Raw genomic sequence first — 24,810 nt, 5'->3', positions numbered from 1 at the left:
GCAGCTTCCTCCACTCGCCTCCTTTTTAATCGGCCTGTCTCAGATGGAGGCTCATCAGCGCTGCCCTCCTCCCTCATGATGCCCTCTGACAGACAGCTTGTGTGTTTTGGAGCTGCTCGACCAGAGACGCCCTCCCCAGGCCGGCAGAGAAGGTGAGCACTGATAAGAGGTCTTTATCTGACTCCCAGGAGGAGGTGGGCTAAGTTTAAGGTGAAGGTTTGACATGGCAGCCCGTCTGCTCGCTCCTGCCGCTCCCTCCCTCCTTCTCCACCTCCTGATGGGAGGCTCAGGCTCAGTCCCCGATCCCCATGTCCTTGGGCTCATTCTTGACGGCCCCCGCTGCTGCGGCTTTAATGAGAAAGATGAAAGAGGTGCAGGCTGGGAGAAAACCCAGCCCTCCTCCTTCATTCACTCTGCTCCTCAGCCCGTTTGAGGAGCCCGGCCTCGCGCTCACTGGCCTCCAGCGTTAACTCCTCCAAGACTTTCTGCTGCGGTGGGGGAAGTTCTGCTGGGATAAATGGGGACTGAGGCTGGTTTCCATTTTAAATTTTTCAGGTATTATTCCCTCTGATCTCATGTGCAAATTTCTTCCCATCCTTTATTTCTTTGTGGCTCGGCTGAGATGTTTAAATCATAAAGCAGGAATGAATGCAGCCTTTTTGAAATCCTCTTTTCTTCAAGGATCCAGTGTTTAAGCCACGATTTTAATGATGAGGTACGTGAAGTTTTTGGGTCATGGTTGTCCACATGTGCTTACACAACACCACAGATCAATTGAAGTGATCACCTGGCTCACTTTTCTTATTGAAATAAAATAACACATTGAAACTGTATTTCATGTTTCTTCCTCAGTTGCTTCATTAAAAGCACCAGTTCCAGATCAAAAAAATACATCTTGTTCTGGATTTAAGGTCATAAATTTCTTTGGCAGGATATAAAAAGCGTCAGGTTTGTCTTCTTTCATTTTGCATGCTGTGGTCTTCTTCAGGTAAAGGTGAGTGTGTGAGCACACCTGTGCATGTGCAGGAGATGAGCTGTGATGACGCGTCACACATCACCTGTGAGTGAAGTAAATGGTGACACACACCTGTGAACTTGGGCTGGTCAACATGACGATAGAACATTTTATCTGTGCCTTTACTGTCTGTCGGTGTTCTGGGACGCATGTGTGGTCGTACTGGAGTCGTACATGATTTTTGCATCAACGCTTTGATGATTTTTCAGATATTCAATGTGCTGAATTTGACAAAAACACGTCCTGGTAGAAGAACAGTTCAGATGAATGACATTTAACCGCACAGCATGCAGTTTTGTTCCAGCTGAGAGCCTTTGTTGCATGTTCTCCCTCTTTTGACCACCAACAAATAAAAACATAAATATATAAATAACACACAGGTGCACACATAAGTGCTATATTCATAGATTCATACACTTTGAGTTCACCAAATACTTCAAAGGCAAACATGCAAAAAACAGATACATATCACAAAAAACGATGAAAGAAGAAGAAGAAGAAGAAGAAGAAGAAGAAGAAGAAGAAGAAGAAGAAAGTGTCCACGAGTGTCTTCTGTCCTCACTGAAGACAGTTCACTTGGCTGTGGTTTCACTGGAGTTCAGGTGGGAACTGAGCGTCGCTGATTAGCAGTTTAGGAGTCTGGTTCCCTTTAAAATTACAGTACATGTTGGCACTGACAGCAAAGCCAGACAATCTACAGAAAAAACCCAGAAATAAACTCTTCCTTCCATCTGTTGTCGCTGCCTGGCAGCTAATGTACTCAACATAAAGAAGGCGGGTTTCCCAGTCCTGATTCTGGACTTGGTCTTTGAGTCCTGAGTCCAGCCTTCCCGCTGAGACCTGATTAAGGTCTCGTTAAATCTGCAGCAATGATTCTGAACCACTCTCCCATGAGTATCAGTCACTGAGTGAAACTGAAGATTGACCTCAGCAGTTCAACACCTCCTCATCGCCCCGAGTCCTGCAGCACCAGATGGCGGACTGTGACGGCGCTCAGGGGACGTGATCCATCTGGACGAACGAGCCCCGAGACTTCAGATGAAGACAAGTGTGATGATGTTTGTCTAAAAAGAAAGAAACGATGGAAGAAATCTGCTCAGTGTTACTCAAATACACAGCAGGACCTGGACCGTGTTCACGCTCAGCTGCTACAGTGCTGCCACCTTGTGGTCATTTTACTGTAATGCAGTAAGTAACTAACTTTTCAATCAGTCATGAAGCAAAGAGTGTAGATTAGTCCACCATCACTTATACTGGAAGCAGGAAGGGATGAAGAGGAGGATGACTACAGCAAGAAAAAACAGCTTCAGTGTTCATACAGACAGGGTCGGGCCCCTCACTCTGAGGGGTCGTGAGATGTTTAACGCGGCAGAGAAGAAGAAAAACCTCGACCTCCTCTTTAATCTTTGCTTTTTCGTACAATACTGAAGATTCAAACGATTATTTAAAGAAACCGTGTGAGGAGTTTGGAGAGAAAACAGTGAACTCAAACACAGCGGGGAGTTTGGTGGAGTGTTTTATTCAGAGTTAAACTACAGCTGCTGAGTAACAAACCAAAGATTTCCTCCAGTACGATGCAAATCTTTCAGTAACACGTTCTTATCGGAGATGTGCGATTGTGACCGAGACAGAAAATCCAGCTGAAACAGACGGACAGTGTTCCAGGTCAGAGCGAGAACGTCTCGACCCAAAACATGCTGCTTTGACACAGATATAAAATCAAGAGGACGTCGGTTCTAGAAGCAGTAAACGGCCCACGAGGACGACGTGGATGAGGAGCTCTGAGGAGAAGCTTAGAGATGCTGTAACTTTGCTCGTTTTACATTCATAAAGAGGATTTCTGGGGACTCTGTCCCGCTTGCGGTTCCAGTCTTATAAGCTCTTGGACTTCTCCTGGTTGTTGATGTATTTCTGGTAAACGACGCCCAGCGTGGTGAGGAAGTTCCCCATGAAGAGCACCATGTAGGAGCAGCCGCACATCAGGACCTAGACCACGAAGACAAAGGTTAACGACAAAAACCTGAAAAGTTCATGAGGCACTTTGAAGACGGTCCCTAACTTTGTCTCCTCTTTGTCCACCGTCAGGTCCTGAATGGTGATGTGTGTTTTTTAGCCTGGACCTTTATTTATTCATGTCTAGTAGTTTACATGTTTGGATCATTGGATTATCTTTAACTCACGAGCCAAGATCTAAACTCACAAAACCTTTTTTATGATTTCTGAACGTGTTTCTGGACGTTTACCCTCACTGGACATCATGCATCTACCCACTTAGCTCAGACAGTGAAGTCATCAGTGAGCTGTGTTTAGTGTGAAAACATTTCCAGCGTACGAACCTGCCACTCTTTGCACTCCGGGAGCTGAAACATCTTGAAGAGCGTTAAGCTGTTGTAGAGCTGCCAGAACTGTGAAGACGAGAAACAGCCGACAGTCAGAAATTATCCTAACTTACATTAACGAGCCCCGGGTGTACGAACAGGAGGATACTCACGTGGCCAAAGAACAAGAACGGGAGGAGGAAGGTCAAACCTCTCCACATCCAGGACTGGAAACCCTCTGAACCACCAGGAGAGGAGGAAACATTTTGTTAGAAAATCCCTCAAAATAAATAAAAAGAAGCGAACAGTTTGCAGTGAGAGAAACACTGAACAAGAGCCCTGCTAGCTGCTGCTAACTACATGCTAACATGCTCACTATGTCAATGCTAGGTAAGTAAGTGCACTAGCATGCTAACATTTGCTAATTAGCAGTAAACACAAAGTTCAGCTGAGGCTGATGGGAATGTAGTTTTTTTAGATGAAAAGTCATTGAAGACATCAGAGTTTATCCTCTGGGGACAATGAAAGTCCGTAAGATCAACGGCTGTTCAGTCTGGAACAAAGCGATGGACCCTGCTGCTAGTGTAGCCACAATTAAACCACTCAGATATCCCACAATGATGATGATGAAAACGTCAATGGTCCAACACATCATCCCTATAAACTAACCACTAGATTTCACACAAGCTAGACGCTACAGATTGGTGCCGGCTGTCTGAGCACCTTCTGATTGTCTTATTATTTCGGACTCTGAACAGAAACCGGCTGCGCTCACCGACTGTCAGGTCCATGTTGTGTCTTTCTCCCAGCGCTCGGAGTCTGTACAAACAGCCGCTCTGGTAGTAATACTGCAGAAACTGGACGAAGCCTTCGAGACAGAGCAGAGGACAAAGGACGAGTCGTCACTGTGGGTTCTTACCGAAAACAAACTGTCTCCACAAACAGAGTCTCTTACTTTGGTACAGACAGTACGTGAGGAACTGGTTCCTGAACATCTGGTAGAGAGCGCCTTCAGGCCTGACAACAAACACAACACGTGGTTAGGGTGGAGCACAAACGCAGAGCGGTCGGGTGGTGCTGTGACGTCCTGCTGAGGTGAAACCACTCACCAGGTGAGCATGACTCCAGACAGGAAGGTGGACACGTAGTGATGGAAAACCCACCAACCTTTGATCCTGAAACAACACGGAGGACAGACGGTGACGGAGGCGCAGAGTTTGAGGTGCTATGAGACTCATGAGAGCAGTTTCTGGCTCTAATCAAACGGAGGCAGCGCAGACCTGGAGCCGTTGCTGATGAGGATGCTCTCCCGGATGGTGAGCGTGCAGTAATACCACACCAGCAGGAAGTTGAACAGCGCATCGAGGACTCTGGAACAACAACACAAAACCTCACTCGCACATATGATGACGTCCGTCTGCTCCGGACCTGATCGGCCTCGAGTCTTCAGAGCCAGATTCAAAGGTTCATGATGAAAAAGTTGTGTTTATGTAAAGTGCACATGGACAGAACATGAAACCAGGATATTGTTTCTGGATTTTTAACTCATAAATGCAGCATCAGGTTCTTCATTCTGATCACACTCTTCAACATACCATTACATCCAGGCGGCATCTTGTACACCCTAACTTCCCCTACAGGAGATTAATAAAGTCTTATCTTATCAGTCCAGCTGTTGGCGTTTGAACTGAACTGAATCAGGCTGTGAATCAACATTTCGGCTGCATGTCTGAACGTGGATGAATCCATGAAAACAGCTGAACGTGATGCACTTCAGTCGTGCAAAGGTTAACGCGGTGATTTTACCTGTAGCTGAACAGAATGCAGGTGAAGGAGAAGACGAAGAGGATGACCGTGAGGACCAGCTTAAACTTCTCGTACTCGTCTTTGTAGGCGAATCTGTTCGGTGAAGCAAACAGAGGTGATGCTGACACGACTTCACTCTCACAGACGTTTTTGGGCTGAAAGTAAAACAAACCTGATGTTGACTCACTTGGACTGTTTGTCGAGGAGCGTCACGTTGACGTTTCCTAGAACGAGAGTGAGGTATAACCTGAAGAGGAAGAGGAGAAGCAGTTCATAACGCAGACGCGTTTTCGTCATGTCAAACAGTGACGATGAACCGTGAGAGAGACTCAAACCCGTTCTTCTTTGGCAGAAACGCTTCCATCTCGGAGAAACTGTCCGCTCGGTCTTTCACGGAGTCCTCGATGTCAGCGATGGCGTCCGTCTCCTCCGGACTTAATTTGGCCGTTGGATGATTTTCTTTGCATCTAATCACAGAAAGAAACATCACGGCATGTTTATGGCTCACATACGGAAACACTGACATCTTTAATTCTACAGCTCTGCAGCTCCTCTGAGGACAGGATGCCTCACCGGCGTCCCACCCAGGAAGAGTGAGAGGCTCTGATCCAGTGTGGATCCAGGTCCTGGTCAGCAAAATACCCACATTCAAGAGACTGGGACTAACTAACATTAACTCCATCATGGCTAAAATTATCAAATTTTAACGCTGCACATGAATCCTTCACACTGAAAACTCAACATTTCCACAGTCAAACACATATTTTAAACCTTTTACGGTAAATTTCTATGATCTCTTCATGATTGTTGAACTCGTTTTTCCTTTTTCTCTCACTGCGTTCATTGTCAGCAGAATTCCAGAGAAGATTCCTCGAGTGAAAAGCTCGACGGCGTTAAACCTGATCGTGTCTGCGATGAAGACTTTGGCTGTTCTCTGGTCAGTCAGCTGACGCCTTCATTCAGCAGGGACCAACAGAGAGGAGACTCTTCTCTGGAGAAACCGTCAGCTGATCGGCTCACTTCAGTTTGAGGATCTCCTCGTTACACTCGAACATTTTATTCTACACTGTAATCAGAGTCCAGGTTGGAGGTGCAGGTCCTGTAAAAACTGTTATTTTTGCTTCCTCGGTCAACAGAAGGTGATCAGACGTGTTCCAGCTGTCGTATTTTGGGCTATAATTACTCACAAATGTTGAAAAGTGAACCTAATAAAATCCAATCAGAGATCAAAGGACTTAATGGACTCGAGCTCAATAAAATGCTTCTGAACTTCAGGAGTCTAAAGAAGCACGTCAGATACATGAGCTTGAGCTGGATTTTCATTGCACCACTACACGCTGCGTTCAAGCATTTTCTCAGCGAAGCTGCTGATGGATACTGACTCTCTCAGCGAGCCGGTGAGCTCCTTCAGTTTCCTCCTCTGGCGAGATATCGCAGCCGAGCAGCTGTCCTGCAGTTTGGTCACTTCCTCCAGTTTCTGTTTGTATAGACGGTGGGTGTCCTGCAGGTGAGAACAGCAACATGTCACATCGTTTTATCTTTTTTTTTTTTTTTATGAAGAAATGTGAGACGCTTGATGGGACAAAACGCTTCGTTAAAGGTTTGGAAAAACATGCTGAACCACTGGTGTCATATTCTGTATCTGATTAATGGCCTTTCATGAAGAGTTTATAAAATATGATGTTTTGTTCTAAATGAAACTAGTTGATAGAAGCAGTGCTGAAATTAAGAGCAGATTAATCGATTGTTCACTGGAAGAAAATTAACTGGCATTTAAAATTAATTTTTCAAGGAGAAGAGCTCATGACTCCAGCTTCAAAATTGTGCTGCTTTTCTTTTTTATTCTTGTAATAATTTTGATTTTCTTCAGTTTTTTTCGTGAGGGAGTCACTTTGGATAACTGTGGAAATTTTATCACCACAAACCAAAAAATAAATGTACTGATTACGAATATACAAGATAGGTATCAGTAAAATCCTGCTTTTATATGAATATGAGTAATAATATACTATAATAATATAATAATATTTAGAATAACAGTCACAGGACCCATTTTTCTTTTGCTTAAATGACATTTTCAATGCAGAACTGTTACTTGTAACAGAGTGTTTGTACAATGTAGTATTAGTACTTTTTACTAAAGGACATGAGTACTTCTCCATCTCTGTGTATAAACGACTGAATGACAGCACGCCAAAGTCCCGGTACAGTCCCGTCACATACGGTCCACATGACTGTGCGTATGACAGGTTTATGAATTTAGCTGGGTGCTTCCTCAAAACAGTGCCGTGCTGGGACAACGTGACAACGGTTCCGGGGTCACCTGAACACAGTCCCGTCGTCTAACTTCGCCTGAGGTTTACTTTGTCTCTCAGTTTGTCGCAGTAAAACGATCTGTAGCTGCTGCTGAAGGACCCCAGCGCCGACTGAGAGCTCGGCGAGTCCGACTGTTCGCTTCTCCTCCCCGGACTGGGCACATTTCCCGGGGCGGACCGCAGCTGACACAGCAGACACGCCGCTTCACTCACCTGAATTTGTTGGTAGTTCTTCTCTAAATCCTCCCATTCCCGCAAACATTCCGTTAAACCCGTCGGACTGAACAACATGTTCTACTCTGACATCAGGAAGCCTCTTGATGGAGTTGTGTTCAGGTTCCGCTGTGCAACAGTTGGATCGCTGTCAAGACTACGCGAAGAAACAAGCCTGACTTCCTGTCAAGCCTTCATAATAAAAGCATTAGATCCTTCATTGAACCAAGTAAAAAGTGCAGTCTTCTTTCAATTATTTTTGGAAACTCTTCCTCTTACATGCTGAATTATATGCTTACCTGTAGACAAATTGTCCATTTTCACATGTCTGGCTGACCTGGTGCAGAAAGTGCACCAGCTGAACTGTGAGCCTTACCTATTACCTACAGTCCAATTTAAAAAATAAAGATTACAACTTTGTGCTTTTATTCTGAAGCTCAAGCATAACATCCGGTTATGTCACAGTTAACGATGGCTCTCGCTCTTGACGACAATTCCTGTATGTGTCTGCTCCTTCAGCTAACTAATTTGCATATGCTTGACCCAATCAAATGTCCAGCTGGTGATTTCTACAGTTTTGGCTCCTCCTTTCAGCCAATCAGCACCAGGACCTTTAAAAAAAACACTTGTGGAATCTCAAAATATGAAGCCTGAGTTAAAGGTGCTTCAGTTTCACCCTGAGTTTGGTCTCTCAGGCAACAGTACAACTCATAAGCAGGGTTTGACCAGATGACCGATGGAGGTATTAGGGCTCCAAACTTTGGTCCTGACCAATCTATAACAGAAAAACAGACTTTTTAATCACACAGGCCAGTCGGTCACTTCTCTGCAAGCAAGGTGCTCTTTCCCCTGCAAGGTAAATGAGAGGGCAACACATCTGAACCACTTGGGCCTGCTTTTTTAGAACTGATGTTGTGTAACTGCATTCAGGGGAAAGTGTCATCTGCAATACTGTTAGCACCTCGGGCAGAGCCGTGTGTGGACTGAGCTTCATGAATAAACTGCTTATGAGTCCAAAACAAGAGAACAAGAACCCAAATGATGTTCAAGAGTCACTGCTTGTGATTTGTTTCCTTCATTTTGTGACTACGTCCATTTACATCCTTGAAGAGTCATTTTGATGTCTGTCTAACGTTTCTCACCTCCACATACAGACATAACAGAACATAATGGTCACTGGTGCTGATGCCTTTGTTAAAAACACAGTTTAGAGATTTCGGTCACTTTTGTTCCCGAGGTGTGAAGCTCCCAGTCAGACAGCTGCTGGAGGAACCCCGCGTTTGGCCTCATGTTGGGTTTGCATTTGAGCAGGCACCTCCAGGCCTCCTGAAAAAAGTCAAACCAACAGCATTGTGTCCTGTAAGTGTCGTGTTTCACATTCATGTGTTTTCTCTCCACGATCAATAAAGCATTAAAACAATAATCAAAACACGGACTGTCTTTAAAAACTCCTGATCTGACTCTGACGTGGAACAAAGACGCTTCAGAGCTTCAGTTCGATTCTGCAGCCGAACACCAAACTGCATGAACCCCACTTGCCTCCAGTGTGTATTTGAGGTGGTGCATGAGAAAGGCGGCAGTTGCAGCGCTGCAGCGGCTTCTGCCCCACCTGGAAACTATCAGGACCCGAGAGCCAGCGCTGATGTGTGAAGCTGAAAGTACAAGAGAGATGATTTCAGTGAAGGCCGGACTGCACAGGACGTCATCTCTGCTCCGCTACTATTTGACCAGCTGTAAAACTTATTGCATGAAATTCAAATCTCTTCTTCTTTAAATGAGAGTATATTTGCAAGGGTTTAAAACAGCTTGTTGAGTAACGTCTGTGGACGACTTACCAATAAAACCACAAATTCTTTCAAAACTTGAATATAAATCAGACACTGCAGAGTCGGCCGCAGGGATGTGGAGGACGGTCTCGTGCCCCCTCGTGGATCTACATCAGACAGAATCCAAAAAACACCACCATGACACACGACCTCCATAATTTACGGGGATGATATTTGAGACATCCAGTCCCGCCTCACCCCAGAGTGTCACTCTGTGAGATGCTGATGACGGAGCTGATTTTCAGGTCTCTGAGGATGTTGTAGTCCTCTGCTTGGTCCCGGTCACCCATATACAGCAGCCCTGCCATGACCTCCACTGGGTAAGTCTTCAGGTTTTCCAGCTCCTGAGATTCTCCAGAAATATATTAAAAAGCGGTTAAATCATCTGACTTTTTAAGTAATGATAAGTTCAGTCCAGCCCAGTGATTTAGGCTCCACCTGGAGGACTGAGATGAAGCTTAAATATGAGCGAATGAGGCTTCAGCTCAGGTGTGTGTATGTCTTACCATGATGGTGTACATGAGTTTCTCCGTCCTTAAAAACGGGTACAGAGCTGAGAACTTCTGGAAGCCTCCTCTCACTATGTGCACTGGGTAGAGGCTCTGTTCAGCGAGGGCCTGGGCGTATTCAGCTGCTCTGCCTGCAACCACATTGAGAAACCAGCTGAAAAACAGCAGTGATACTAACAGTGTGCAGACATCTGCAGCTGAACGACACACTGGGAGCATCGACGACAGGACACTTGGTGCAATGCAGGGAAAACTGTCTCCTCAGTATCACTTTGTGATGATGAGTCAGAGAATCACCTCGCTCCTGTAAACAGCTCGTGTTGCTGTCGTAGACCACCACGTGCTGCATGCTGTCCACCTCCACGGCCTCTGGAGGGAGGAACGAACCCTCTGAATCCTGAAAGAGTCACCAAGAAACATGTCTGAAGCACACAATGGTCCCAGAAATGCATTAAAGCTGAATTCAGCTCTGTAGTGAACTTGTTCTAAATGGCAGAAGTTAAAAATGACTCTCAGATGACTGTAAACCACTCCCAAAGCCAAAGCTCCTCAGATGTCTCAGGACCAGTTTTCTTCCTGAGGAGGAGGCCTGTTTAAAGGTAGCTACAAATCAGGGTTTTACATGTTTTGAAGGATCTTGAAGTGCCACACGAGCTGCTTCCTGAGTCTATTTAAAGGACTTCCTGTTGTCTGGGTGTGATGGGACAGATGGATATAAAACTGACCACACAATGGTATCTATACCTTTTTGACATTTTTTGCTGTTATGATGTGACTCGTTCTGTAATCCTGCGTCTCGCGAGCATCTAGAAAATGCAAAGTAAAACTGAATCAGAGCAGAGCGGTAACGCAGATCCAGCTCACATCCAGCGGTCACACAGCCGAGCTCGATCCCGTCGCTCACCAATCAGACAGAGGTAGTTGATCTCTGCCAGCCTGGACGCTCGGCTGCGCTGGTTGAGGAGATTGTAGAGCTCAAACGGCTCGAGCATCACGATGTCAGCCATCGCAGAACAAAATGACAGCAAGAAAACAACAAACTAGAAAAATAAATCAAAACTGCACCAAGATCCGAATTAACATGAGCAGAAAGGAGAAGCATCTACAGACCAGCAGCTCGTCTCATGAAGCTGTTTTCAAAGAGCACACTTGTTGTTTGTGTGGTTTCTGTTGCTAAGCAACTCAGCGTCTTCCCTTATTGGTGGCTGGTGATGATGCAGAGCCTTAAAGTCACAGCGACATGTTTCCTCAGCATATAAATAACACGTTTATTAAAATGATGTGATTTGAATGTCAGGTCTCTTAGCAGGAGTGAAATCTGTACCAGTCTGCACCTGTTGTTTTAAGACTGACATCAAACATTTGAGAAATGATCCTTTAGGGTGAAAAACTCAAAACTCTAACTTCTTTAGCTGCTGCGGATCAAGACCAAAGGGGACTGGGCTTTAGCTGTCAGGGCCCCCCAGTTTACACTCTCAATCTTAATTCACCTCAAAAACCTCTTAAAGCTTCAAAGAGAGATCATTTCTGACGCAACCAAACGCCATTCTGCTGTTTTTCTCCTTTAATGACTGAGCTCATGGTGAATTAGCAACAACTTTGCACAGTTTTATAATCTATATAGCACATTAGCCTGTTTATTGTTTAGTATTTTTGTGGTGTATTAGCATATTCTTTGTTGCGTATTCCACATATATTCTATAGAAATTAGATTTTTTATGTGAGATATCGCACTATAATAGTTATTATTTCAACATAAATATAAGTAAACACATAAAAAGGACACACACACACACACACACACACACACACACACACACACACACGTCCAGTTCGGCTTTGGCTTGTGAGAACAACATGTACTCAGTCCAGCAGAGTCTGAATGAATGACTGTTCTCCGTCCTGCCCAGAGTCACAAATCATGCTGGTTGTCTGGGACGAAAACAAAGCTTCAGACCCAAAATGAAGGAAGAGGACGCTCCTTCAAAAGCCAAAATAACTTCACAGATCTTATTGCTCCTCTGTTTTGGTTCCTTCACTTCAGGTAAGTCGCATCTTCTACTTTACAGTTTGCTTTAAAATTTGCTGATCACATAGTTTTACCAAAGAATGATTTGATGTTTCGCCTGCGTGTTTATGCTCATGCATAATTTACACTGCTGCAAATAATTAACAGCTGATTCATTACGTATGATTTTTGTCAATTTTGGTTGTTGTTGTTTTGATGATAAAACCATCAGAGGCTGCTCTGCGTAGCTCATTGGATCGTGATTTCAGAGTTGCATCCTTAATATAAATACAGTTGGAACTGCAGTTCGACACAAAATGAAATGAGGTTTATGGTTATTTTTGTAGTTTTATAAAATGTGATGTTGAAACATGGTCAATGTCGCCACAAACAATGGTGTCAGGAAACCCAGAGTTAAATCGACATCACCCTGTACACTGAACTTTACATCCATCACAAAGGTAGTATTTGTTGTCGGGGTATTGGATTACATCAGACTGTGTGGGTGCTGTTACAGTCTTGTGCCCACCCTTTGTAAGTAATACAGTAATTGTGCCTACAGGCTGCAGCAGAAGCAGCATTTTCAGATGTTCAGTTATTTTCAGTTGGGCCTCCTCACTGTCCGGCCATTGTTGTGGCGAGCAGCAGCGTCACTGAGCCGCTCTGTTTCTGCAGAGCTAGCATGGCATCTGGATTGCTCCCAGTGCTCTTTTCATGAACTGCCAAGAAGGAAATTTGAACAAACAATCCCCACTTTTGTTGGCTCATGCTGGATGTGGATCTGCCCTGCAGACTGGCTCCAGTGCACAGCAGTGATGGGGCATGATGGCCACACCAGCCTTCAGCTAACTGCTGTATCGCTCACAGTCGTAGAAAAACCAATAAAACCAGTAAGAACAGTGACTGGTGAATACTAGTTACATCTTCCCTGTCTGCAAGAAACGTCAATAATTATAGTTGAAGCTTTTACAGACAGCCCAACACCCCCACACACTGCATTCATATCCGATGATTCAACAGTGTATGTGTGTCCAATGCCAATGCTGAGTGTGGAGGTCACGGTGGTGAACAGGCAAGTAGTTTATCTGAATTTCATGCAGTAGACTGAGTTTGTGTATTTGTCTGCAGGTGGGGTACTGGCAGTGAATATGACTATCCCCAACACTCTCATCAGAGGTACATTAGGAGGGGAGGCCCTTCTGTCTGTCCGCTACAGCAGCTTCAGCCTCGACCTGCCGGTCATCAAGTGGCAGCTCGAGAGGGAAAAGTCTGTCACTGTTGTCCAGTCGATTGGAACGGACATCATTGGGACCCTGAGGCCTGAATATCGAGACCGCATCCTGGTCTTTGAGAATGGGACTCTGCTTCTCCACAACCTCAGACTCTCTGATGACGGAACGTATGACGTGGAGATCTCCATCACAGATGACACCTTCACAGGGGAGGGCAGCATCACTCTCACTGTGGATGGTAGGAGGACAAAGCTTATTGTACGATTCCAAAATTAGTGTATTCACAGCTATTTCTCTTTGGTCTGTCACAGAAAACAAATGCCTGTCATTGACTGGGACTCAGGTAAACTTTAAAAAATACTGCCTGATACATTCACACACAGTCACCTACACAGGTGTATTCACTTTGGCTGATTGGATTCAGGTTGTAGGTAGAAGGTGTCATGCTAGGAATAACGAGGTAACAGGGGTCTATTTGTCCATGCCAGAGTGCTGCTTATGTTATGTAGCATCATGAAAACCGGGTAAAATGAAGCGTAAAGGCGGGAGATATAACAACGATCTGCTAATGGACCAAATGGGGAACCCAAGTGCAGACACAGACACACAGGGACAGGTATGATATTTAAGGGATTTTCATTATGGGGGCAAATTTGTGGGTATATTGATGAGGGGTATGTGTCCTCTGGGAAGCACTTCTCGACAACCTGTCAGCAGTTGTGGATGTGCATGTGACAGTGGAAGAATCAGCCCTGCCCACAGAGGCCTGTGTGAAGGTCATCTGTATCCTGAAGAAGAGGAAGGAGCAGCAATGTCTTCCTACTCTGCTGCTGAGAATGCAGTCCTCTGCCAACTGATCCCTGAAGCTTTCCATCAGCCAAATGTCATGAATTCTCCAAAATCTATGATGCCATAACATAACAATTGTCCTCAATCTCCACAACACTGTGCTACAGTTTCAGTTGTACTTTCAGACTTGGGACTTGACCATCAAGACTTGTTAATGCAGGTTTAAATAAGTCAGTTAGGAAACAGACAAACTGAATATGGAACCACAACCGGCAGAATCATCACCCTGTTAGAATTAAGAATTACAAATTAGGAAGATAAGTTAAGGTTTGTGAAGTGCTACTGTTAATGAAATGTTTTGTTTTAGACCTCAGGGTCAGCGTACAAATCAAACACGACAACTAATATATCCACTGTCGTTTATCCAGAGTCTATATCCCGGCCCTACATCCACATGGAGTCTTCATCAGTGCTGGAGCTCAGCGAAAACGTCATCCTCAACTGCTCCCATGAGAACGGAACCAGGACTACATACAGGTGGTTCAAAGGTGGGAAGCCACTGACCAATGTGACGAGGTTCATGTTGTCACCTGACCAGAAGCTCCTGACCATCACGCGGGTGTTGATGGCAGATGACGACATCTACACCTGCACAGTGGAGAATCCTGTTGGTAGTATGACGAGCCTGCCGATCAGACTGACGGTCTACAGTAAGTGATGCTGTGATGCTGAATGTGTGTACCAATTTACCCAATAGTTGAGATCTTTGACTTAAAATGATCAACCTCATGGTGGCACCAGAGGAAAAGTCTGAGGATCATTAAAGTCATGAGGATTCATCCTCTCAGAACCAACATGTGAATATTTATCCAACAATCATATACTGTCAAACACTTTCTTGTTATTCTGTTCACGGTGTACTTTATCAAATTAATTGGAATTTTGCATATCCAACCAGGAAGAAGTTCCCTCTACATCATCCTTTCCACTGGAGGCATCTTCCTCCTCATCACATTGGTAACAATATGTGCCTGCTGGACGCCTTCCAAAAAGTAGGAATGGCTAAATGGCTTTTAAATCAACCCTAAACAGCACAAGAATAGCAAGACAGGTTTTAGATTTTAGAGAGGAAATAAACTAAGATTCTAAAATAAAATGAACATTTTTGTCTTTGTTAGGCCGAAACATATAGCTAGAAAGCCTCTCTCCAGGTTTTATGGCCGCTCTCGTCGCTCACCAATCAACTACACAGGTATGGCATTGTTGTACTGAATTAATAATCCACTGTGACGTCATTTAATACAAACAGTCATCAGATAATCTGAGATTAAATTGGAATCTCTATGGAAAAATCTATATGAAAGACAGCCTGATCTTTGTCCTTTGCCACAGATGATGTGCTTCCAAAAATGACTGAGCATAATGGAGTAAACGCAGTAACTTCACTTTACATCCTGCAGCAAAAGGTATTTATCTTGTTATTTCTATGATTTCATCACTCTGTGACTCTCAAAGGGAAACAAGGCTCAGAATCTGAAGCAACACCAGCATCCCCTGGAGGCTCTTTCAGTTATTGAGCAATGTTTCTGATGAAATGTGGTTGGAAGTTTGCCCTGCATATCGCCTCTCAGGCTACATAAATGGTGGACTACATCGACTCCCTAAAAACTTATTATTTCATCTGAAGGTGGTGCCTTACATTATCACTGGAATTTGTAGCAGCCATGAGGGAATACCTTGCCAAAGAATAATAATAATACCAAAGACATAAACCCATAATAAGGAAAACTACACAATTGCTATATTAACATTACTTGTATCAAATCAACAGCTTAAATCTACAGTATGATTTTGCAATATACACAATTTATTGTCACTTTTCCCACCTCTCTGTCCCTCTGTTCCTTTATAAGCAGAAATGAAAGATATCAACCACAACAAAGAAAAAATGTCACATCAATTAAACTTTACTTTTGGCTGATTATCTGGACTGATTAAAATACTCTCTGCAGGATCCCTCTATGGATGACTCGTCCAGCAACAGCATTGGATCTCCTTCTGAACTCGACAACCCGCCGTGCTACACCAGTTCCCCCACCTTCACCGATCCTCTTACCCGGTCTATGGGGTCACCTGCCCGCTCCTCCCACAGGTATACCTGAAGGCCCATCACTTAAAACTCAACACACTTTGGCAAGTGGCTCAGACCGTCCTGCTGTTTACTGCTGTCTCAGCAACTTCCCGCACAGCCGCCTGCAGTCTGTGAGAGCTCCTAAAACCATTTTCTCTGGTTTTACACTTGGTCTGTTTTTATTAAACTGTAACTTAGAGGGTAAGTTGCTTTTAAGTGTAGGGGCGCAGCCTGTAGAGAAATGTGAAGGCATGAAGCTGAGGTCAGTCAGCCATGTCAGTCATGTGATAAAGATATGTTTCTTTATGCTTTACCGTCAATTCAAGATCCTCACTGCACAAGATGAAGTTTGTTAATGTAAAATGTTCAAAAAAAATATTAAGTTTGTCAAAAAAATTCACGTTCGTAAATGTGATTCTGTTACATTGTTGTGTGTGATGTGTTCAGAAGTAGTTTGTCATATTTTGTTACTTTAGTTCTTTAGGTCCATACAGTGGCTGAGAGAGCTCGACACTGCAGCTTGAGAAAACACAAGGAAACAGACAGAACTTAAGAAATCACCTTCATATCATTTGTCATCTGCGCTCTTGCAGCGTGTTTCTCTATTTGGTTGTGTTGTGGTGTGTTGTTGCAGTCCATGTGCTGTTACACTGAATTTCTTGTTGTCAGTTTGTTTTCTTGAGCTGCAGTGCGCTGAGCTCTGCTGGCCACCGTACAAAGAATTACAAGAATTTCAGAGAACAGAGACAAAGTCATGTTGGCAAAGGGGGGCCGTGGTATTTACATTTTATACAAACTTTAATAAAATGTGAAATTCTTAAAACTCATAGTTTCTCGAGTGTGTTGAAGTGTTTCTGCTCCTTCAGTCTTCATGTCCTTAAAGTTGTGCCTCTTGGCTCATATTCAAATATTTTTCTTCTTAAAATCTAAGTGGCAAACTCCTGCTTCTCAAAATCCTCTCAGTTAAATGTTTTAATCATAAAGGTTATAAAGGTAAGCTCAGAATATGAATATATCTCCTCATGGTCTGCTCACTGTCCAATCTGTGTGTTTGTACACAGCCTAGACTGTAAATGGGAACAAATAGCAGTATTCCAGCAACAGGTGACATTTGTGCTTATGCACAGGACATGCTAACATCATAACACTGACAGGCATGTTGACAGATGTGGAGGCTGCTCTGCCAGTTGAAGTGAACCACATCACTCTTATACAGTGGCACCACAAATGCCTGAACGCTCAACAGGCTACTCTTTTGCTCAAATACATGCATCTTCTGCATCTTCTTTCTGAGGCGTGGCCAGTGGCAGTGGAGCCCCTATCATCATCACCATCAGCTGCATTACCAATGTCCAATGCCAAGCTGCTCACATTGAGAAGGAGGCTGAAGATGGAGCTGCCAGCAAGAGGAAAAGAGGAAGGCGGTGGGATTCAATCCTTGGATTTTTTTTTTCTTCCATTTTCCTTAATGTTTCTGGCTCTTCCTCCCTCTATGCACCATCTTTAACAGACTTTTATTCCCCAGCTTTGGTTCTAAGGCTGTTTCCACCAGATGACTATTTGTGACTTTCAAGTCCCTTTCTCTCTGTGTATTGTGCAATTGGTTGCTCCCTTCGATAGCTCAGTTGGTAGAGCGGAGGACTGTAGGTTAATAATAACAGTGATCCTTAGGTCGCTGGTTCAATTCCGGCTCGAAGGATGTCCTTTTGGTTACTGTCGAACGTGTGTGTCAATATGTTCAGAGCCATGGATTTCATTGTTTAGGCTAAACAAAAGTTGTTGCTTAATTATTTTGGATATAATAAAAGCCTTTTGTAAGTTACGTATCATCAGACAGGTGACTGCCATGCTCACGTCCCTTTGACTCTCTGTAATCCCTGGTTGCTTGTTCCCTTCGATAGCTCAGTTGGTAGAGCGGAGGACTGTAGGTTGATGATAGCAGTAATCCTTAGGTCGCTGGTTCAATTCCGGCTCGAAGGATGTGCTTTTAGTTGATGTCCACTGTGTGCATCTGTTTCAGTTGTCCAGATGGAAAACAGGTTGTTCTCACAATTGAGGATTTCGTTTCTTGAGTTGGACATTAAGTCACAGAAATTGACTTTGGCATGTATACAGAGTAGCCTAAGAGACATGATTGTTATTTTTAGGTTTTTTGAAATCACTTTCAGCAGGTGTTTACTGTGTTTATCAACTGAGTTTAAGCATCTGCTTACTCAGATTTTTATTTAGCATCTGAATCAGATGACCTTAATCTTTAGTAAGTTTGTCATGAATGTACCAGTGTTGAATGAGCAGGTATGTAGCGGAGGACAGGTGACTGTCATGTTCACGTCCGTTTGTCTATCTGTAATGTTAGACTATTTGCTCCCTTCGATAGCTCAGCTGGTAGAGCGGAGGACTGTAGGTTGATAATAACAGTTATCCTTAGGTCGCTGGTTCAATTCCGGCTCGAAGGATGTGCTTTTTGTTGTTGTACAATGTGTGTCTGTTTTAACTGGAGAGAGGGAAAATAAGTTGTTTTCAGAGCCGAAGATTTCCTTCCTTGCCCATGTAGAGCATTGAAACTGGACCTTTATTTGTAGCTTCAAGGAAAACAGACACCCCCTAATTTTTAATGAATCTTAATTTTTTTGATTAATTATTTTGATTAAAAATCCTGTGAGGTGAGGGAGGACAACTTCTCCGTTGATGATCTATGATTACAATTTCAACGTTCCTTTAAAAATATTTTCTCCCTCACCAGCGACAATTTTTCTAATGAATTTTCGATTTAAAACGTGAACATGAATGTACATAAATGTATACACCATATTTACAAGAAAAAAATAAATTATCAATTAAATCGAAACAAATTTACATAAAACAAAGAGGGAGGTTACATACCTGTGGGGAACACATATATCATGTACAGCAAACTTCATGTGATGGCTTCTCAATACACACTTTCACTGGGGAAAAGGGGGAGATCCACAGACTGCATTAGAAACCATTCCCTGTTAGCCCAACTCTACGTCGGCTAGCTAGCATATTACACGACGGTGCTGTACACGATACTAAACACATATACACCCTTCAATAACATTGCAACAACAATACACAATATTTGTGGCCTATACACAGTAATAATATCACTTTTGTTGTGCGTTTCACTTTTTGTTTTTTTTACCTAAATGACAAGTGTTCGTACAACTTCAACTCCTCTCAGCGAGTCCTACTGACGAGTGACGACTGAGGAGAAGGGCGCGAATACAGAGGAAGTGACGACATCGAAGTGTAAAAGGTCACTCATCAAAATAAAGTTAATTAACAAAACAAAGCTCCGCAAAATACACGCACAAAAATATTCGTACACATTGAAAAACGATTAAATGTGAACAGAAATGGGTTTTGGTGAAAAATAAATCTGTTAAATATATACATCTGTTACATATATACTGTAAATTGCTTTTTTTAATTCTCTAGCAAAAAGGTCAGACATCACACCACCTGAACAGCAGGCAGCACTGTAGGCATGGACAACGAGGAAAACTCAGGTGCGCTCTCGCTTACTTCAGGAGGATAACTCTGCTGCTATCTGTCAACAGGAGTTTCCTGCGCTTCTTCCTTCACTGCTCCACAGGTACGCAAATGTGTCCAAAAATGATTTATTCATCATCCAGCTATCACCAGTTAGTCATGTGAAATGTTGAAGAAATGCTTTATGACAGTTGTATGTGATCAGAGTGTTTGTAAGATGTTTCGTTGAGTGAAGCCAGAGTTAGCTAGTACGGTTAGCTAAGCTAATGCTAACGGCGGAGCTGGCTCCACTTCACTAATTGTAAAATTTACTTTGCGCAGCTTCGATATCCAGGTTCCATAAAGCAATCAAAAGCAGTCACAGGAAGTCAGTGATGTTTGAATGTGCTCCCTTCGATAGCTCAGTTGGTAGAGCGGAGGACTGTAGGTTGTTAATAACAGTTATCCTTAGGTCGCTGGTTCAATTCCGGCTCGAAGGATGTGCTTTTAGTTGGTGTCCACTGTGTGTCTCACTATATTGGAGACCTGCAAATGCAATTCTTTTCAGAGCCATGGATTTCATCGTTTGCTTTCGTTGTACACGAAAAGTTTGTCCACATGTCGTGGTACATTAAGTGACTGATGTCAATGTTGGGCTAAATGAAAGTTGTTGCTGAATTTTTTTGGATAAAATAAAAGCCTTTTGTCAGTTATGTATCATCAGACAGGTGGCTGCCATGTTCACGTCCCTTCGACTCTCTGTGATTCTTGGCTCTTTGTTCCCTTCGATAGCTCAGTTGGTAGAGCGGAGGACTGTAGGTTGATGATAACAGTTATCCTTAGGTCGCTGGTTCAACTCCGGCTCGAAGGATGTGCTTTTAGTTGTTGTTCAGTGGTGCGTTTCATTGTATTAGAGACCTGCAAATGCAATCCTTTTCAGAGCCGTGGATTTCATCGTTTGCTTTGCTCGTACGCTATAGTTTGTCCACATCATGGTACATTAAGTGGACCATGTAAACGTTGGAGCGTTGACAGAGGAGCTTAATAGAGGTTGTGACTGGTGTTTGAAGCTGATCTGAATTTACTTTTGTCAGATACTTAATACATTTATTAATCAAGCATCTCTGGCTTGAAGGTGATAGCTTTCGTCTGTCTTTTTGGTGTCTGTCCAGATTGGACAGATGTGAAGGCAATTATTTTCAGAGCTGGGGCTTCCATTACTTACTTTGTTTGGGTAAAATAAAAGTTTTTTACATAAGTTATGTATGGTCAGACAGGTGACTGTTTGTCATATTCACGTCCCTTCCACTCTCTGTAATTATTGGATGGTTGTTCCCTTTGATAGCTCAGTTGGTAGAGCGGAGGACTGTAGGTTGATAAAAACAGTGATCCTTAGGTCGCTGGTTCAATTCCGGCTCGAAGGATGTGCTTTTTGTTGGTGTCCACTGTGTGTGTCTGTTTCAATTGTCCAGATGAAAAACAAGTTGTTTTCAGAGCCGAGGATTTCACTGCTTGATTTATTCTTACAGAATAAGATTTCCACATCCAGTGGTACGTGAAGTCAGTTGTCAATCGACGTTGGTGTGTATACAGAGTAGCTAAAGAGAGGTTGTGGTTGTTATTTTTAGGTATTTCCTGGGTTTAAGCGATGACTTCCACTGCTTGCTGTTTTCAGGCAAACATGAAAGTTTGTCCACATTTAATGGTCCATGAATCAGATGACCCCAATCTTTAGTAAGTTTGTCATGAATGTACCAGTGTTGAACAAGTGTGTATGTAGAGGAGGACAGGTGACTGTCATGTTCACATCGCTTCAACTATCTGTAATTCTTAGCTTTTTGTCACCTTCGATAGCTCAGTTGGTAGAGCGGAGGACTGTAGGTTGATAATAACAGTTATCCTTAGGTCGCTGGTTCAACTCCGGCTCGAAGGATGTGCTTTTAGTTGTTGTTCAGTGGTGCGTTTCATTGTATTAGAGACCTGCAAATGCAATCCTTTTCAGAGCCGTGGATTTCATCGTTTGCTTTGCTCGTACGCTATAGTTTGTCCACGTCATGGTACATTAAGTGGACCATGTAAACATTGGAGCGTTGACAGAGGAGCTTAATAGAGGTTGTGACTGGTGTTTGTAGCTGATCTGAATTTACTTTTGTCAGATACTTAATACATTTATTAATCAAGCATCTCTGGCTTGAAGGTGATAGCTTTCGTCTGTCTTTTTGGTGTCTGTCCAGATTGGACAGATGTGAAGGCAATTATTTTCAGAGCTGGGGCTTCCATTACTTTGTTTGGGTAAAATAAAAGTTTTTTACATAAGTTATGTATGGTCAGACAGATGACTGTTTGTCATATTCACATCCTTTCGACTCTCTGTAATTATTGGCTGGTTGTTCCCTTCGATAGCTCAGCTGGTAGAGCGGAGGACTGTAGGTTGATGATAACAGTTATCCTTAGGTCGCTGGTTCAATTCCGGCTCGAAGGATGTGCTTTTTGTTGGTGTCGACGGTGTGTCATTATATTGGAGACCTGCAAATGCAATTGTTTGCTTTGTTCATACACAAAAAGTTTGTCCATATGTGGTGGTACATTAAGTGACTGACGTCAACATTGGGCTTAATAAAAGTTGTTGCTAAATTTTTTTGGGATAAAATAAAAACCTTTTGTAAGTTATGTATCGTCAGACAGGTGGCTGCCATGTTGACGTCCCTTCGACTCTGTAATTTTAGCCTGCGTACTCCCTTCAGTAGCTCAGTTGGTAGAGCGAAGGACTGTAGGTTGATAAAAACAGTTATCCTTAGGTTGGTGGTTCAACTCCGGCTCGAAGGATGTGCTTCTTGTTGGTGTGTATGCAGACTAATTAAAGAGAGTTTGTCATTGTTTTTTTTTAGGTGTTGTGAAATCACTTTCAGCAGGTGTTTACCATCAGTTTAAGCATCTGCTTACTCAGATTTTTATTCAGGCATCTCCAGTGTGAACGTTGTTCCTTTCAGCTGAGTCCTTTTGGTTACTGTTCATTGGACAGATATGAAGACAGTCTTTTTCAGAGCAGTGATGTCCACTGCTTGCTGTTTTCAGGCAAACATGAAAGTTTGTCCATATTTGTGGTCGATGAATCAGATGACCTCAATCTGTACTGAGTTTGTCATGAATGTACCAGTGTTGAATGAGCAGGTATGTAGAGGAGGACAGGTGACCGTTTGTCATGTTCACGTCCCTTTGACTCTCTGTAATTCTTGGCTGTTTGTTCCCTTCGATAGCTCAGTTGGTAGAGCGGAGGACTGTAGGTTGATGATAGCAGTAATCCTTAGGTCGCTGGTTCAATTCCGGCTCGAAGGATGTGCTTTTTGTTGGTGTCCACTGTGTGTGTCTGTTTCAATTGTCCAGATGTAAAACAAATTGTTTTCAGAGCCGAGGATTTCACAGCTTGATTTATTCTTACAGAATAAGATTTCCACATCGTGTAGTACATGAAGTCTCTTGTCAATCGATGCTGGTGTGTATACAGAGTATCTAAAAAGAGTTTGTTATTGTTATTTTTACCTATCCTGAAATCACTTTCAGCAGGTATTTGCTGTGTTTAAGCATCTACTTACTCGGAGTTTTACTCAGGCATCTCGTCGTGCCTTTCAACTGAATTCTTTGGTTACTGTTAGAGTGGACACGTATATTTGGCCAATTTATGTGGGTTACACGTCTTGTGGTACATGAATCGGATGAGCTCAATCTTTGTCAGGAATGTACCAGTGTTGAATGAGCATGTATGTGGAGGAGGACAGGCGACCATTTGTCATGTTCACGTCCCTTTGACTCCCTGTAATTCCTGGCTGTTTGTTCCCTTCGATAGCTCAGTTGGTAGAGCGGAGGACTGTAGGTTCATGATAGCAGTGATCCTTAGGTCGCTGGTTCAATTCCGGCTCGAAGGATGTGCTTTTTGTTGGTGTCCACTGTGTGTGTCTATTTCAATTGTCCAGATGTAAAACAAATTGTTTTCAGAGCCGAGGATTTCACTGCTCGATTTATTCTTACAGAATAAGATTTCCACATCCAGTGGTACATGAAGTCAGTTGTCAATCGACGTTGGTGTGTATACAGAGTAGATAAAGAGAGGTTGTGGTTGTTTTTTCAGGTGTTCTGAAATCATTTTCAGCAGGTGTTTCCTGGGTTTAAGCAATGACGTCCACTGCTTGCTGTTTTCAGGCAAACATGAAAGTTTGTCCACATCTTGTATTACATGAATCAGATGACCTCAATCTTTAGTAAGTTTGTCATGAACGTACCAGTGTTGAATGAAAAGTATCGTCAGACAGGTGGCTGCCATGTTCACGTCCCTTTGACTCTCTGTAATTCCTGGCTGTTCGTTCCCTTCGATAGCTCAGTTGGTAGAGCGGAGGACTGTAGGTTGATGATAGCAGTAATCCTTAGGTCGCTGGTTCAACTCCGGCTCGAAGGATGTGCTTTTAGTTGGTGTCCACTGTGTGTGTCTGTTTCAGTTGTCCAGATGTGAAACAAGTTGTTCTCAGAGCTGAAGATTTCACTGCTTGATTTGGACATTAAGTCACAGAAATTGACTTTGGCTTGTATACAGAGTGGCCTTAGAGACATGATTGTTAGGTTTTTTTTAGGTTTTTTGAAATCACTTTCAGCAGGTGTTTACTGTGTTTATCATGTGAGTTTAAGCATCTGCTTACTCAGATTTTTATTTAGGCATCTCCAGTTCGAACGTCGTTCCTTTCAGCTGTGTCCTGTGTCCTTGAAGACAGTCTTTTTCAGAGCAATGACGTCCACTACTTGCTGTTTTCAGGCAAACTTAAAAGTTTGTCCACAACTCGTGGTGCATGAGTCAGATGACCTCAGTCTGTATGTGGAGGACAGGTGACCATTTGTCATGTCCACGTCCCTTTAACTCTCTGTAAATTTAAGCTGCTTGTTCCCTTCGATAGCTCAGTTGGTAGAGCGGAGGACTGTAGGTTGATGATAACAGTGATCCTTAGGTCGCTGGTTCAATTCCGGCTCGAAGGATGTGCTTTTTGTTGGTGTCCACTGTGTGTGTCTGTTTCAATTGTCCAGATATGAAACTAGTTCATTTCAGAGCCGAGGATTTTGTTGCTTGATTCATTCTTACGGAAATAGGTTTTCCACATCGTGTAGTACAT

General features: G+C 43.2%; 3 protein-coding genes and 12 non-coding genes across 15 annotated transcripts; 13 read left to right on the top strand and 2 right to left on the bottom strand.

Moving 5' to 3' along the window:
- Positions 1–2,518: 2,518 nt before the first annotated feature.
- On the bottom strand, positions 2,519–8,460 carry LOC143333276 (transmembrane protein 120A-A-like). Its single transcript, XM_076751303.1, has 12 exons — positions 7,668–8,460; positions 6,522–6,640; positions 5,475–5,606; positions 5,327–5,386; positions 5,140–5,232; positions 4,614–4,703; positions 4,443–4,508; positions 4,289–4,350; positions 4,109–4,201; positions 3,507–3,571; positions 3,352–3,420; positions 2,519–3,001 (listed from the first exon to the last, which is right to left on the bottom strand). Exons 1-12 carry the CDS (start codon positions 7,743–7,745, stop codon positions 2,888–2,890), a joined length of 1,041 nt encoding a protein of 346 aa, XP_076607418.1. The 5' UTR covers positions 7,746–8,460; the 3' UTR covers positions 2,519–2,887.
- A 10-nt stretch (positions 8,461–8,470) lies between these two features.
- styxl1 (serine/threonine/tyrosine interacting-like 1) lies at positions 8,471–11,133 on the bottom strand. Its single transcript, XM_076751305.1, has 8 exons — positions 10,907–11,133; positions 10,747–10,808; positions 10,300–10,399; positions 10,000–10,133; positions 9,692–9,837; positions 9,503–9,600; positions 9,207–9,319; positions 8,471–8,993 (listed from the first exon to the last, which is right to left on the bottom strand). The coding sequence occupies exons 1-8, from the start codon at positions 11,007–11,009 to the stop codon at positions 8,862–8,864; spliced, it is 888 nt and encodes a 295-aa protein (XP_076607420.1). The 5' UTR covers positions 11,010–11,133; the 3' UTR covers positions 8,471–8,861.
- A 699-nt stretch (positions 11,134–11,832) lies between these two features.
- LOC143332369 (hepatic and glial cell adhesion molecule-like) lies at positions 11,833–16,985 on the top strand. The gene is made up of 7 exons (XM_076749734.1): positions 11,833–12,046; positions 13,139–13,480; positions 14,460–14,741; positions 14,990–15,083; positions 15,210–15,283; positions 15,424–15,497; positions 16,044–16,985. The coding sequence occupies exons 1-7, from the start codon at positions 11,965–11,967 to the stop codon at positions 16,191–16,193; spliced, it is 1,098 nt and encodes a 365-aa protein (XP_076605849.1). The 5' UTR covers positions 11,833–11,964; the 3' UTR covers positions 16,194–16,985.
- Positions 16,986–17,772: 787 nt separating this feature from the next.
- Positions 17,773–17,861, top strand: trnay-gua (transfer RNA tyrosine (anticodon GUA)). Its single transcript is given in 2 exon segments — positions 17,773–17,809; positions 17,826–17,861. It is a non-coding gene; the product is annotated as a tRNA-Tyr (tRNA).
- A 192-nt stretch (positions 17,862–18,053) lies between these two features.
- trnay-gua (transfer RNA tyrosine (anticodon GUA)) lies at positions 18,054–18,142 on the top strand. Its single transcript is given in 2 exon segments — positions 18,054–18,090; positions 18,107–18,142. It is a non-coding gene; the product is annotated as a tRNA-Tyr (tRNA).
- A 387-nt stretch (positions 18,143–18,529) lies between these two features.
- trnay-gua (transfer RNA tyrosine (anticodon GUA)) lies at positions 18,530–18,618 on the top strand. The gene is given in 2 exon segments: positions 18,530–18,566; positions 18,583–18,618. It is a non-coding gene; the product is annotated as a tRNA-Tyr (tRNA).
- A 1,450-nt stretch (positions 18,619–20,068) lies between these two features.
- trnay-gua (transfer RNA tyrosine (anticodon GUA)) lies at positions 20,069–20,157 on the top strand. The gene is given in 2 exon segments: positions 20,069–20,105; positions 20,122–20,157. It is a non-coding gene; the product is annotated as a tRNA-Tyr (tRNA).
- A 282-nt stretch (positions 20,158–20,439) lies between these two features.
- On the top strand, positions 20,440–20,528 carry trnay-gua (transfer RNA tyrosine (anticodon GUA)). The gene is given in 2 exon segments: positions 20,440–20,476; positions 20,493–20,528. It is a non-coding gene; the product is annotated as a tRNA-Tyr (tRNA).
- Positions 20,529–20,992: 464 nt separating this feature from the next.
- On the top strand, positions 20,993–21,081 carry trnay-gua (transfer RNA tyrosine (anticodon GUA)). Its single transcript is given in 2 exon segments — positions 20,993–21,029; positions 21,046–21,081. It is a non-coding gene; the product is annotated as a tRNA-Tyr (tRNA).
- Positions 21,082–21,501: 420 nt separating this feature from the next.
- On the top strand, positions 21,502–21,590 carry trnay-gua (transfer RNA tyrosine (anticodon GUA)). Its single transcript is given in 2 exon segments — positions 21,502–21,538; positions 21,555–21,590. It is a non-coding gene; the product is annotated as a tRNA-Tyr (tRNA).
- Positions 21,591–22,050: 460 nt separating this feature from the next.
- Positions 22,051–22,139, top strand: trnay-gua (transfer RNA tyrosine (anticodon GUA)). Its single transcript is given in 2 exon segments — positions 22,051–22,087; positions 22,104–22,139. It is a non-coding gene; the product is annotated as a tRNA-Tyr (tRNA).
- Positions 22,140–22,904: 765 nt separating this feature from the next.
- On the top strand, positions 22,905–22,993 carry trnay-gua (transfer RNA tyrosine (anticodon GUA)). The gene is given in 2 exon segments: positions 22,905–22,941; positions 22,958–22,993. It is a non-coding gene; the product is annotated as a tRNA-Tyr (tRNA).
- A 498-nt stretch (positions 22,994–23,491) lies between these two features.
- Positions 23,492–23,580, top strand: trnay-gua (transfer RNA tyrosine (anticodon GUA)). Its single transcript is given in 2 exon segments — positions 23,492–23,528; positions 23,545–23,580. It is a non-coding gene; the product is annotated as a tRNA-Tyr (tRNA).
- Positions 23,581–24,018: 438 nt separating this feature from the next.
- Positions 24,019–24,107, top strand: trnay-gua (transfer RNA tyrosine (anticodon GUA)). Its single transcript is given in 2 exon segments — positions 24,019–24,055; positions 24,072–24,107. It is a non-coding gene; the product is annotated as a tRNA-Tyr (tRNA).
- Positions 24,108–24,587: 480 nt separating this feature from the next.
- Positions 24,588–24,676, top strand: trnay-gua (transfer RNA tyrosine (anticodon GUA)). The gene is given in 2 exon segments: positions 24,588–24,624; positions 24,641–24,676. It is a non-coding gene; the product is annotated as a tRNA-Tyr (tRNA).
- Positions 24,677–24,810: the final 134 nt, after the last annotated feature.

Source organism: Chaetodon auriga, chromosome 15 (assembly GCF_051107435.1).
Source record: "Chaetodon auriga isolate fChaAug3 chromosome 15, fChaAug3.hap1, whole genome shotgun sequence".
Lineage (NCBI taxonomy): Eukaryota > Metazoa > Chordata > Actinopteri > Chaetodontiformes > Chaetodontidae > Chaetodon > Chaetodon auriga.
Note: the sequence above shows the minus strand (reverse complement) of the source record. Positions and strands in the feature narration are given on the sequence as shown.

Coding starts and splice junctions, on each gene's coding strand:
- LOC143333276 (XM_076751303.1), bottom strand. CDS start 7,745: ATGTTGTTCAGTCCGACGGGTTTAACGGAATGTTTGCGGGAATGGGAG. Junction 4,351..4,442: donor TCTGGAGTCATGCTCACCTG/GTGAGTGGTTTC, acceptor GTTTGTTGTCAG/GCCTGAAGGCGCTCTCTACC. Junction 3,572..4,108: donor CAACATGGACCTGACAGTCG/GTGAGCGCAGCC, acceptor CTGGTGGTTCAG/AGGGTTTCCAGTCCTGGATG.
- styxl1 (XM_076751305.1), bottom strand. CDS start 11,009: ATGGCTGACATCGTGATGCTCGAGCCGTTTGAGCTCTACAATCTCCTC. Junction 10,809..10,906: donor CAACTACCTCTGTCTGATTG/GTGAGCGACGGG, acceptor TGCATTTTCTAG/ATGCTCGCGAGACGCAGGAT. Junction 8,994..9,206: donor ACCTCAAATACACACTGGAG/GCAAGTGGGGTT, acceptor GACTTTTTTCAG/GAGGCCTGGAGGTGCCTGCT.
- LOC143332369 (XM_076749734.1), top strand. CDS start 11,965: ATGAAGGAAGAGGACGCTCCTTCAAAAGCCAAAATAACTTCACAGATC. Junction 14,742..14,989: donor GATCAGACTGACGGTCTACA/GTAAGTGATGCT, acceptor ATATCCAACCAG/GAAGAAGTTCCCTCTACATC. Junction 15,084..15,209: donor TGCTGGACGCCTTCCAAAAA/GTAGGAATGGCT, acceptor TGTCTTTGTTAG/GCCGAAACATATAGCTAGAA.